This window comes from Mixophyes fleayi, chromosome 11 (assembly GCF_038048845.1).
Source record: "Mixophyes fleayi isolate aMixFle1 chromosome 11, aMixFle1.hap1, whole genome shotgun sequence".
Classification (NCBI taxonomy): Eukaryota; Metazoa; Chordata; class Amphibia; order Anura; family Limnodynastidae; genus Mixophyes; species Mixophyes fleayi.
In genome coordinates this window covers 18,473,275-18,487,436 of record NC_134412.1, presented here as the reverse complement: position 1 = coordinate 18,487,436, position 14,162 = coordinate 18,473,275, and the positions used below count along the sequence as shown (strand labels likewise).

At 41.5% G+C, this 14,162-nt stretch overlaps 1 protein-coding gene across 1 annotated transcript in view; it reads right to left on the bottom strand.

The window, feature by feature from the left end:
- BCL3 (BCL3 transcription coactivator) overlaps nucleotides 1–14,162 on the bottom strand; it is a 48,851-nt gene that overhangs the window by 18,107 nt on the left and 16,582 nt on the right. The window contains exons 2-3 of the mRNA XM_075191015.1: nucleotides 10,882–11,050; nucleotides 3,486–3,594 (exon numbers count right to left, since the gene is read on the bottom strand). Of these exons, the coding sequence (XP_075047116.1) occupies nucleotides 3,486–3,594; nucleotides 10,882–11,050 (278 nt within the window). The remainder of the gene's footprint in view (nucleotides 1–3,485; nucleotides 3,595–10,881; nucleotides 11,051–14,162) is intronic.

Genomic DNA, 14,162 nt, shown 5'->3' with positions numbered 1-14,162 from the left:
TTTCACAAAGGGGTGAGCTAGTTTTTTTATTTAAAAACATCTCTAAGAAGCATAGGGGGGTATTCAATTTTTTTTTCCCCCTGTCGCGTAAAAAAACCAAAAAATCTCCCGCGGATTTTTGATGGCAATAGCTACCGGTTTCAGTTAACGCAGCGGGAAAACTCGTGCAATTCAATTGAAAAAGGGGGAACGCTGCCCCCATGTGTTAAAAATTGTGTTTGCAAGATTTTAGGGGAGTTTTAATGCGGTCATGTAGAACACAAAAAAAAGGTTTTGCATACATTTCCATACATTACGCATTGATAATATCTACATCACAGTACTTTCTTTAGCATATTTTTTAATTGAACTATTTTTTTTTATCATACAATCATCTATACCATGTCAAAACACATTACTACATTCATAATAACTGTACCAAAAACATACAGAAATATAATTAGTGATTTTTTTTTTTTTTCTTTCATTATTTTTTCATAAGAAAATCAACTTACACAAGTTAGGCATTAGTGATAAACACAAGTTTTTAACTTTTGTCCCACATTATTACATGATTTCAAATAGTTTTCAGAGGTTTTTTATTTTTTAAAACACCCCAAGGAGGTACGAGATAAAACAGCATATTTTCCGTTTTTACCCCCCCCAGAGTTAAAAATCAATTGAATAGCTTTTAATGCGGCTGCCTCGCACACCCTATACTTTCCATAGACAGTCTACTGGAGTGCGAGAGGACCGTTTCATAAAAAACGTAGCGTTAAAAATGGAATTGAATTGCGGTTAATTGAATATTGTTTTCTCTTTGCATTCTACTGGGACTTTATATTACATATATGTACTGGAAATATTCAGTTGTGTGTTGTGTTTGTCTCCATACGGCACGTTCTGTACAAGCAGAGCGTATCTAGACCTGTATTCAAGAGATGCTACATCAGATTCACTTGTAGTTGAATATAGACGTGCGTATGCCCGAATTATGTGCATTTTTTCAAAAACGCGCAATACGTTCCTTTTACGTGCCTTAATCAATCAGGCCCTCCGTGTTTATCACTTTCAACTTTACACGTTTGCATCACTATTCACCTCATTTATGCATATGCAGTTTGACTACAAGTGTAACTTTTTGTCTAGCGGACAGCAGTGTGCCAGAATAGATCTATGTTCAGGTGAACTAAATAGATGTATTCTTATTTGAAATGAACGGATATTTAGCTTACAATCCCCAATGCCTCTCAACATGTCCTAAATTAGTAATTGCACACCCAAAGCGCTCATGCCCATCTATCCAACATCCCCCCTCCTCCATTATGTCCACTTTGGAAAATAGGTTATTAGTACAGACCATGTCCCAATCAAAAGCAAAAAAGTAAATAAAACCAACATGTAGCTATTTCTATTCTGCCCACTAAACTTTGCTGCCCTAGGCATGTTCCTAGTTTGGCCAATACCGATGCAGAGTCCACAAAGGACTGTTGCACATTTGCCAGGTCCCCTAGTGTATGCTTCTTTTACCATAAGTTTAACTGTATATTTGCAAAATGCATGCAGAAGATTTTGTATTCACCAGATTTTTGTTCATTTCTGATAAGGAAATCGGACATACCCACAGGTATCACAAGACTCATTGTGAAAGAGAGAAAGAAGATTATCTCGCATTCACAAGAATCACTCTATCTTGCAATGTGCGTATCATTGAACCTCGATTGTAGAGCTGCAGGAGGGGTCAGGAGGAAACATTGAAAACAAACAGCAAAGGGGATCCCCCAGAACCACGTGACTTCCAGCAAGAGTCAGAAACACTGAACTTATTATAAACAGCAGTTATGTGAACTAAATACGTGTAATGTGCTATCACGGAGCATTATAATAACAGGTTTTATGATGCAGGAAACAAATTATCTTTTTCATGAAATATATTAATTAGGAGTGGTTAAATGATATCATAAAAAGGATTAGCAGAAACAGTTTTAGAAGGAACATAGCCACAGTTTTTTACAATGGGCAATAGACAGACCCGTCAGCTCTCTGATTCATCCAAGAATAAAGACCCGTCAGCTCTCTGATTCATCCAAGGATAAAGATTGATCGACAACGTATTTTTTTTTATTTTTTGGGGTGCCTTTTTATTCTATATTAGAGTAAAAGCCCAGCCTTGCTTCTCAACTTAATGTAACATTTATCAGAAATGTAAAATTGCTTCTCCCCTGCCCCATCAACCAGCAGTGTCATTGTGAATGACACTGCTGGTGTTGGTGGTAGTTGATGTTCTCTCTCAAAAAGAAGCAACGGTGGAAAGATGAACAACGACAATGTTTACTTCTAAACACTGGGCATATGTTCAGTACGTAAGGGAAGGTTGGCATTGCTTAGAGGGTTGGAAAACAAGTACTAATAACCCACAACCAGCTATTAAGATATTCAAGGTGACTATATTTAGTGGAGCACACCTACGAACCTCAGAAAATATCATCTACGTTATGCAGGTAACAAAAGAACATTGAATAGATGTAGTATCTGCATTGAAATTCAAAAGAGAACGCCAAAAGCCGGGACGCTGCGGATTGGATGGGGGCACGCAAACCAGTACGGCGCATGCGCAGCGCCCTCCCGTCTCAGCGCTCATTTTAATATCATGAACAATAACTCCCACGGCTAACTGGGAGTGTCGCTTTAATGCATTAAAGGTCATTATTTTCTATTTATCAACAGTAAAAACAAAGTGCAGAGAGGTTACAAAGAAACCGTACTGTATTCATTTCATCATCATCATTTATTTATATAGCGCCACCAATTCCGCAGCGCTGTACAGAGAACTCACTCACATCAGTCCCTGCCCCATTGGAGCTTACAGTCTAAATTTCTTAACATACACAGACATAGACAAGCACAGACTAGGATCAATTTGATAGCAGCCAATGAACCTACCAGTATGTTTTTGGAGTGTGGGAGGAAACCGGAGCACCCAGAGGAAACCCACACGGGTAGAACATACAAACTCCACACAGATAAGGCCATGGTTGGGATTTGAACTTATGACCCCAGTGCTGTGAAGCAGAAGTGCTAACCACTTAGCCATTTCATGTGTCCCATCAGTATAAATAACTACTTTTATAACACTGGAGTCATTTTAGTAAAAAAGTACATTCATTACATTACGGGTGCAGAGAGATGTACTTACCAAATCAAATGGACCTAGACGACACAAAATCCCATTGAAAGCAACATTGTCCAGCGCACAATCACTCAGTGAGCAAACAAAAATAAGGTTACACTTGCACAGCGGTAAGAGTGCCAACCAGTATCGCGGAGAAGCCGAGCAAGGTACTTTCGCGCCAGAGAAGACTTTCTATTGCTGCGTTAAGCTTTAATCTTGTATATTGCCCGATATTGTTAAACCCACCCCCTTCCCCTAAGTATTCACAAAACAATTAGAGAGGGCAATCTGGAGAGATGAAAGATTCACAGGCGACTGATTTCCTATCACTTACCTGTCTAAGGTTGTTTAGTACATCCAGGTCTTTTCTTCCGTGGTTAAGCAGGGAGATCACCCGCTGGGCTGCGGAGATGTTTCCATGGACCACAGCAATGTGTAGCGCTCTGCAAGCAGAAAATACAGCAGTGGTGACCATCTGAGAACACAGATAAGGGTGTTGAGGGGGGGGGGGGGGGGGGAGTGATCAGACAAGATTCGGAGGCTTCGTAAAATCACGTTAGGAAAAGCAGGGGGACAAGCCTGAAAATCAGAGGGTGGGAGACTGTAAGAGTCCATGACGGACATTAAGAGGAGTTTGCCTGGGACGAGGGTTGAGATAAGCAGGTAAGCACAGAAGATATGTGATGGATAGGAGAATATGAAGTCAAGAAGAACAGAGAACATTGACCAGCAGACACTAAAGGACCATTAAGCCTAGAATCAAACTTGTTGTATTTATAGAGGTTGTTTGGACATTCCATAATTAGGTAGCTGCCCCATGTGACCGTTCACCAGAGGTCTATTCTCTATTACCTGCACATAGTTTATAATGTGCAGGTTATAATTAATAGATATGCATGCAATGCCAAGTGACGCATATTACACTTGACTCCTTAGACTTAGAGAGGAGGAGGGCAAGTGTAGGGCACGTAGAGTAAGGGGGTATTCACGCAATTGTGGAACATTCAGAGGTGGAAGCAGCCGCAGATATAGCTGTCAAGAGGAGTATCTGAGAGATCTCCACCCATAGCGCAAGATTCATGTTGTTGTTGAAGAGCATCAGCACGGAACTTTGCAGCATTAATAATCGTGAACGATTTAATCAATGACTGAAAGTTCCGATCAGCAGCCGATTCATGGGTACACACTAAACACCTTTTACAAGATTTACCTTCAGATCTGTGCTCTTCATCTGTCATAACCATGGGCTGAAAATATGCTGACTCTGCACACTCCATAGAGATCTATGGACACTGCCGGTAATGAGTGCTTACACACTGCAGGATTGGAACGACTTCGTTCCATCGTTGACCGAGATTTTTAGTCCGTTTATAAAACCAAATCAAACAATACAATGTGCTTTGGAACGTTAATCGTGCATCATGGAAGCGTACACACTAACATAGTGCATGTATTGTTCCTGGGGTAGCATGCTACTTAAATGATTAACAATAAAATAAAAACAGTACAATAAACTAATATTTTTTTATTTAAATTGTGTATCTGCTTTTAACATTTGCAGCGTAATTTAATAATAAAAATGATTTTACATACTATAAAGTATACATAATTACAAGAAAGGGAATGCATTTAAAATTCCAAGGTATTTGGGACCGGAGAGAATAATAGCAACTAAATGAATATATTTTTCAAGACTTTAGTTCTAAGTTAAAATAGTGACTTGCAAAAGAAAGGACCTATGAGGTTTTGGCCAGTACACGAGTCATATGAAACAGCAATCCAGCCGACACCCATACAAGTTTATGTTAGTGGGACATATAGAATGTATCTGTTGGATGAACAAGTGTTAAATCAGTGGTAGGCAGAAAATAAAATAGGGGGCGGGCAGTGCATTGACTGGGGGCGGAAATTTAGATGTGTGTCAGTTTTAGGAAGTTACGGGATTTCACAGAAAAAGCTTTTACTATAAAGTGAAACTTCTGAAGATTTCAGGGGGAGGAGAAACACTGTAGAGATACACACACAGATAACACACAGAGTTAAGACAGCATTGGGAGATGTGAAAGCAGAGATTATACAATAATACGGGGGCTGGGGTGCGGTTACGTGTTCTGTATAGAACAATATCATATTAGTGTAAGAAGGACAGCAGAAGAATTCTAAAGTTTGCAAAGTGCAGAAGAACAGGTGGAGAGGCGGCTGTATCGAACGGGGCAGGCGTGGAGAAAGAACACTGGCAAAATAACACTACCAGGGGCCCCATGGAACTAATACATGGGCCCCCACTCAAAATACACGACACCACCCACTAACAGTTTCTCATTTTCTATACAGAGAGGTTTTGAATTTACGTATTCACTACCGAAGAGTGACCTGGTTATGTCCTGCGGCGCAAACGTTTGTCGGGGGAAGATAGCTTTAGAAAAGCTATGTACCTATATACATGCATACGTATACAAATCCAGATTAGGGTGCAAATTTGCACATGGAGAAAAAAAACATATTGTAAGTGGTGCACATACAATTTTCTGGTTTTTCCTTGTAGCACAGAAACTTTGGGCAGCTTTGTTGTTACATTACGATTTAGAGTTGAGCCAAGATGTTACCCCCCAATGCCTAAAACTGTAAGGCAAATTTAAAAAAGTTACATGTATCTAAAAAGGTGGCTGGTGCTTAACTATCAGGGGTCATTTCCATCACTGTCAATGGGGTGCACATCTTCCCTGGCACCTATAAAAAACATTCTAACTCCTAGATTTGACCAACGGGCTCCGGAATTTCACTTTGTTTTGTCCACCACTGGTTTAATGAATTTATGTCATGCTTTGGATAATAACTATTTTCCAATGTGTTTAAAAGTCTTCAGTCTGGAAGAGAGCATGAAATATGTCTGTATGCTCTGGGCAAATGCAGAATATAGACTGCATTTCTGTTCTGTGCTACTTACTCCTACAGATCCTCTGCAGTAGCAAAGTATAATTCCCTATTTAGTTCCATCATCCGATTAGTTCTAGCTCCCTCATCCGATTAGTTCTAGCTCCCTCATCCGATTAGTTCTAGCTCCCTCATCCGATTAGTTCTAGCTCCCTCATCCGATTAGTTCTAGCTCCCTCATCCGATTAGCTGGATCCTTTTTTTTCCTTCAGCAAGGTCTAAAACTCCTCCAGGGCTGGTTGGTCTACAGTACGTTTTACGGGGAATTACCCTTTTAGCCTACTGTCTAGTGATGTCAGGTTGGCAGGTTTCCAGACAAACTTGACTACTTTAGAAGTCTGTCTCATCTTTAACACAGTGATTGTTTCCTGCTAGAATGATGATGGTGTATTAATGTTAAGATTAATATATAGGTTTAAGAGGCCCCACTACAACGACAATCTGCTGGGCACAACTATCAGATTGCAGCTAAAGCTTTACATTTGAAAATAACAGAAATCATAAGAATGGGGATCGAATACCAAAATATCCAGCACAGATGATGATGAGAGAGAGACTTGACCTATGTTTGGGGCATCAATGTTGGCCAAGGTAATCTTCTAGATTAGAACCAGGTAGCTTTAAGTTCAGCAATGTGTGTAAAATGGAACAAGCCAATGGATACCCCCTCTGGACTGTTTGAGGATATTATAAACTATAATACCAAAGTGGACAAGTTATGTTTTTTTATGGGAGGATGGCGGTCCAATTTCCTGAAGGCAAAGCAGATGAATGATTTATTTAGGCTAGAAGTCTAAGGACATTTGACTTCTTCTCTGGGTGGTTGAATCCCTTAATGTGTAGTGTAGTAAATCTTACATTAGATTTCAGCAGTCAGGAATTAGAATTCATTAGAATTAGCTTATGTAAGTTGAAGGTCTCACAGGGGTCTTGGAGAAGTGAGCAGGGTGAATTGTACGGTTAGTTAAGGGATCAACCCAACAATTTAGGCTTGTCAGAAAGTAGGATCTGGAGATAGCAGACAACTTACTGCCAACAAAGCAGTGATGTGGAGTCCAAGACCCCTGCAAGGAGCTTTGGGCTTGGCTGCAGAGGGATCCTCAGGTCGTGGTCATCGGATTGTGTACTCAATCAGTAGGCCGAAGTTGAATCAAGCAGCCTAATGTCTGCTACAAGTAGAAGGTGAAGCATGAAACCTGAAGTCAGAAGAGTCATCGAAACAAGCCAGAATGAAGAAAGTATAGACACCAAACAGAGTACAAAGTCAGGAGACGAAAGAGAAGTCCAACAAGCTGGGTCTGGGAAAGCAGGAAAGATCAAGCCTCTGGGAAGCAGTATAACAGGAAACTGTTGGATGTAACACTCTGGCACTGAAAGTGCACAGTGCTGCTTAAATGATATTAGCAGTCAGCTGACACACAGTTAGGAATATGAGGAAGTGCTGTGCTATACGCAGTGGCCGAGTGACGGAGCAAAGAGCACCAGATGTTGGGTCCGGTAACTGACAGTCACACTCTGGGTCTGGCGTATTGCAAGGCTTAGGATAGACGTCATGCACTGGAACGAGGGGGCAGCTAATGCAGGACGGGACCCAGGGTAGAAAAGCACAAATGGTCACATAAGCTGATAAAAATACAAGCATAATGCCCTCTCATACATCAGATTTTAGACCAGAGTATAAATCTCTGTTACATTTAAGCCTGAGCGCGAGGGGGAGGCAAGGAGTGTTAGATGGTTCATAAGGGACAGCTCAAGTAGCTGGTAACCACCCCGAGGGTAGATTTGATCCTTACAAATTGAAGGAGGTTTTAACTCGGAGAGCCAAAGAGGATGGATTAGTTTTCGTTGGAGTGTGGGACCCTTGACGGAGAAGCTTTGGCTGACTTTGGGCCTTTGCACCGTTTACTCCATTCTCAAGCATCTGACAGAATGTCCAATGGAACATTTTCAATCAAATTACTGTCTTTAATCAAAAAGAGAAATAATGGATCCTTGGGGTCTCTCTCACACCTTCTACATCATGGAGTAGAAGTCCAACCTAATTTTTAAGGGTCTCTTGTGCCGAAGGACAATTAGCAAGATGCTATTAATTTTTATGTATGCATATGATATTGCAAATATTTTATATCTATCAAGGTCACCAATAAAGATATACACGATCAGCCACAACTTTAAATTTAAAACCACCGTCTTAATATTTTGTAGGTCCCCCTCATGTCGCAAAACTAGCTCTGACCCGTTGATGCATGGACTCCACAAGACCTCTGAAGGTGTCCTGTGGTATCTGGCATCAAGACATTAGCAGCAGATCCTTTAAGTTCTGTAAGTTGTGAGGTGGGGCCTCCATGGCTCGGATTTGTTGTTCCAACACATCCCACAGATACTCGATTGGATTGAGATCTGGGAGATTTGGAGCCCAAGTCAACATCTTGAACTCTTTGTCATGTTCCTCAACCCATTCCTGAACAATGTTTGCAGTGTGGCAGGAAGCAGTACCCTGCTGAAAGAGGATACTGCCATCAGGGAATACCGTTGTCATTAAGGGGTGTACTTGGTCTGCAACAATGTTTAGGTAAAGGGTACGTGTCAAAGTAACATCTACATGAATGCCAAGACCCAAGCTTTCCAAGTAGAACATTGCCCAGAGCATCACACTGCCTCCGCCATCTTGCCTTCTTCCCATAGTGCATCCTGGTGCCATCTTTTCCCCAGGTAAACAACGCACGCGCACCCGGCCGTCCACATGATGTAAAAGAAAACATGATTCATCAGACCAGGTCACCTTTTACTGCTCTATGGTCCAGCTGTGGCATTCATATGCTCATTGTAGGTGCTTTTGGCAGTGGAACGAGGCAAGCATGGACAGCCTGACCGGTCTGTGGCTACGCAGCAAGCTGCGATGCACTGTGTGTTCAGATATCTTTCTATCATAGCCAGCTATAACTCTGTCAACAATTTGTGCCAGAGTAGCTCTTCTGTCGGACTGGACTAGACGGGCTACCCTTCGCTCTCCACGCACATCAATGGGCCTAGGTCGCCCATGACCCTTTTGGTATCTACTAACCACTGTGTACCAGGAACACCCCACAAACCCTGCCATTTTGGAGATACTTTGGAGTCATCTAGCTATCGCAATTTGACCCTTGTCAAAGTCGCTCAGGTCCTTTCGCTGACCCAATTTTTTCTGCCTCCAACACATCAACTTCAAGAACGGACTGTTCACTTGCTGCCTAATATATCCCACCCCATGACAGATGCCACTGTAACGAGATAATCAATGTGATTCACTTCACTTCTCAGTGGTTTTAATGTTGGGGTTGATCAGTGTATGTTTTCATTGCAAATTAGGGACTTTGTTTAGGGCTATTTGAGGAAGTGAATATTTGGTTTGCTTTTGAACTATTATTGGTCTAAATATGGAAATTAGACCTGGTAACCAGGACGGCATGAACGGTTTCAGAAAGAGTAAGATAAAACCTGTAGCCACAAGTAGATATCATTAAAACAAGCTAAAGAAGGTAAACAGGGAAGGTTTGGAGGGTGGAGGAAGTTAGTGGTCTCGGGGACATGGGGTAAAATTTGTGGGTTTTGAACAGCCATACTAGGTAGTCTCTATGTCCTTTATTTCTGACATTCCAGTAATAACATGAAGGCCTGGTTAATAGACGTCAGTATTCAAGCCACAATCGGGTCACAGGGGCTTAAGCAAAATGCTTTAGGTTTACTATAAATACGGTGGCTCAGTGGTTAGCACTTCTGCCTTACACCACTGGGGCCATGAGTTCGATTCCCGACCATGGCCTTATCTGTGAGGAGTTTGTATGTTCTCCCCACACTCCAAAAACATACTAGTAGGTTAATTGGCTGCTAACAAATTGACCCAAGTCTGTGTGTGTGTGTGTGTGTGTGTGTGTGTGTGTGTGTGTGTGTGTGTGTGTGTGTGTGTGTGTGTGTGTGTGTTAGGGAATTTAGACTGTAAGCCCCAATGGGGCAGGGACTGATGTGAGGGAGTTCTCTATACAGCGCTGCGGAATTAGTGGCGCTATATAAATAAATGGTAATAATAATAATAATAATAATAATAAAATACACAGTTCTTCAATAGCTGGTTGCTATTTCCAGAGAGTGATAGCGCTGCAGTTTTCAGAATGGGGCTTTGCTGGGGGGGCAACTCCCTAACCAACTTTGGAGAGAGAAAAGTCCTTAAACAAACAAGTATATAGCCACAATACGAGTTAGAATTCTACAGAAAAACAATCTTCCCTATTTGTGCCTAGGTCCTATACCTATAAATATTTCCTTTGGAGTATAAATGGGTCTTATGAGAGAAAGGAGCAGTCTGCTGAGATGTCGTATTAGAATTTAATTTATTATAATATCCCCCAGCGCTGTACAATCAGATAATGTTATTCTCATCAATACCAGCCCCGATTTCTTTATCACAGAAAGAACATAACCAGTTTAGAAGCCAATTACCTAACAGTATGCCTTTGGGCTAGGAGAGAAAACTAGATCACCCATATGGAACCCACATGAGCAAAGGGAGTACATACAAACCCCATAGAGATAGCACTCTGGCTCGGAAGAAAGTCCAATGCCCCAGCACTGAGATTGCAATGCTAACCACTGTGCTATTGTGCAATTCTAGAATAAAGTCATAACAGCTTGATTATTTTAGTAGGCATAGTAGCAGTAGCAAGAGATATGGTCGTATTAAAATTTAGGATACAGTACAGAAAACGTGCACTGTTCTGACGTAATAAAGGTTAATGTAGCAGAAAGCCGGGAGGACTTACGTGTCTCCGTCTTCATCCGACTGTGTAGCTGCTCGGAGGTCGGCCTGTAGATCTGGGTCTGTAGAAAGCAGCACTGTGTGATATGGTTGAAGTCTCAGGTGGTGTGGGTTCACAATTGTAGGCGTGGGGTACAGGGGTAACGTGGATGGTAAATATGCAGCAGCACTCCCTGAAATCAGAGGAAACAAATTATGCTATTTTTTTTATAAAGGTTATTTGTCACAAGTCCATGGCTGGGAACTAGGGGCAAGCAGAATATTTGGCTGTTTTGGGACACTACCCTGCTGCTGCAGGAGAACTGCAAATGTGTAACTTTTCTACTCCCAATCTGAATCATCGCTGGGTATACATGCATATGGATAAAGGGATGGGCTATTCAGCCATGGATTGATGTTCAAGGTGGGGGTGGGGGGGGGGGGGGTCAGTGGTAGATTGCATACACAGTACATATTTGCAGAGCAGTACAAAAAGGGTGTGGACGACTGCAGGAGGGCCTGCAGCTTATTGGTTCATGCAGACACACCCCCTAGGTTCTGCTCGCATTCCCCCCGAGCCCACAGCCAGTGGAGGGGACCCAACAGACCATAGCATTGGGGGCCCAAGAAGCGTCTTCCATCCTTAAGGATGTTATATGCTAGTAGGGATGCAATATGGATTTGAACTTGCAAACTAATAAATCTAATGGCATCTGATTGATAGTTATGGGTTACCCCACATTGCCTTATGTTATTAAATAAGACCTAGGGGTAAAAGTGGAGATGTTGCCTATAGCAACCAATCAGATTCTTGCTGTCATTTTGTAGAATGCACTAAATAAATGACAACTAGAATCTGATTGGTTGCTATAGGCAACAACTCCACTTTTTCAAACCCGCAGTTCAGTAAATCTAGCCCCTAATGTTATTTGTTGTGCATAATTGTGGTTGGTGAATATTCTAACACTAATACAGTGACTTTATCTGACGCTCAGTTGAATGTTTTTAACCACTATGACCTACTCTGCTAGATAAGCTCATATGCCAATAGTTTATCCTTTTCTTGAATGATTCAGCAACTCTTGATGATTTAATCTGCCGATTCCAGTTACAAATTGTATATTTGTATTGCGTCTTGTTTTTCATGACCAAACGTGTGTGTACCTGATGCCCCCATATGATAAGATGGTTTGGAAAAGTGTTTTTTGTTTTGCAAATTATCTTATCATTTGGAGAAGATGAACTGAAAAAAAACATGAGTGAAAATGTTTAAACTTGTGCACATATATTTTATAGCTGATACTTTTTGTTTGAATACCCAAGCACACGATCTGGTAGGACTCGCAAAGAAACAATTGCTCCATGAGCTGCTGTGTTTCTACAGATAAGAGAAGACACAGAGAAACCACAAGCTCAATTCAGGTCTACTAATTAGTGCAATATTAATAAGTATTCGTTGCCTACACCAATAATCAGCCAGCAGATTTACCCACCATGCTTTGGGTTAGAAAATATTTACAGCCAAATGCTTTCTGTAGGGAAACATGCACATTGGCTCATGATACACTGGCCTTCGTGACAAAGGTCTTTGCAGGTTCACGTCCTAATTATCCACCTCGTACTTCACTGTCTCTGGAACACCACCACTATCTGTTTTAGTCCAACAAGACTCTATTCTTGGCCCCCTTTTCTCACTATACATCTCTGCTCTTGGTGAACGCATTCACTCATTCAGCCTCTGTGTACGACCTCTCCTTCACGTCATCCATGTGACATCCTGTCTCTACGCTATTTCCCCACGGATGTCGCCAATGCTCCCTAAAGCTCAACATTTCCAAAAAAGAGCTAATCATCCTCTCTCAACTTCACCCGCTCCTCTCAAATTTCTCACCGTCAACACCACAAAAATGTTCTCAGTCTCTCAAACCCATTTATTCCGCACATCCAGTAACTCTCCAGGTCTGTCGCCTCCACCTTCAAATATTTCTAGAATATGGATTTTTTATTACTCAAGATGCAACCAAACCTCTTTACACATTCTCTTATCTCCTACCTTGACTACGGCAACCTCCTGCTTTCAAGCACTCCACTCACCCATCTCTGCCCACTCCAAACCATCCTAAATGCTGCAACAAAACTGGTCTTCCGCTCGTGCCACTCCACAGGTAGCAGATCATTCTGCAAATCCCTACACCCCTATTCTCCGGAACTGCGGAATCCACTTCAACTTACTCCCTGTGACTTACTAAGCCCTGAAGAAAGACAACCTTCTTACATCTCAAAATACTCTCCCTCACAGCTTAATAGATCTTCCTCTGGCCTACACCTCTTCTCTGGTAACTACTTCTGAGTACCAACTACAAGACTTCTCCTGCGCCGCTACCCATCTTTGGTATTCCCTTCCACGCTGATCATACTTTCCCCTTGCCTTTAAATTCTCTCCAATCCCCCACCTCCTCACAACAGCCTACCCTACTTCCACCTATATTACACAGTTACTGCCTCGCTGCAGTACCAACATCTACTCTAAGCCGCATTCACTTCTCTTATCTCAGCGCTGCCCTTTATTCCGTTGATTGTAGAAGGAGCAGGATCTTCTGTAACCTTTTATTCCCAAGCCCGTATTTTTCAGTCTCCCTTGTATGTCCCTGTTTTATGTATTCTCTCTTTTACCCACTGTTCGGTGCTGCATAACCTTACAAATCAATGACAATAACAATAATCTCTGCATTACATGCCACAATAGCCTATGTACTATAAGCATTGCCAGCCCACTGCCACAATATTCTATTATCCTATAGAGTAATTTTATCGCAATAAATAGAATATTAGGAAAGCTCAGCAGCTACTGCTTAATGAATTAGCCAGATGAAATTACCATTTGCATCTGAGTTGAGTTACTGATGATATACCCTTTAGCAGTAAATGTTTACTGTAACTGTAAATGTCTGAACTATGCACAGAAAAAAATTATACACATTTCACATAAACATTACTTGGGGATTTTGCAAGGTTTTTGGACTCATACTAACAATATCTGAATGTTGATTATTGCAGTCCCTTCCTGGCTTTCTCATGGTAGGAACTTTGGGTTTCCCCGTTGTTCCTGGATGTTTGCCTGTTACAAATTGTTAAGACTTTGCAGCTGTAAATTGTATGTTTAAGAAACTATTCACTCGTGTTCTGGAGATTGTCCCAAGAGATCGCAAGTATTTTTAGGAGGTTCTGCTAAATTGGACAAACACGGTGCTATCCGACTGTTTAGCTAGATTGATGACTTCCGGCAGACAACGTTACACATATCCA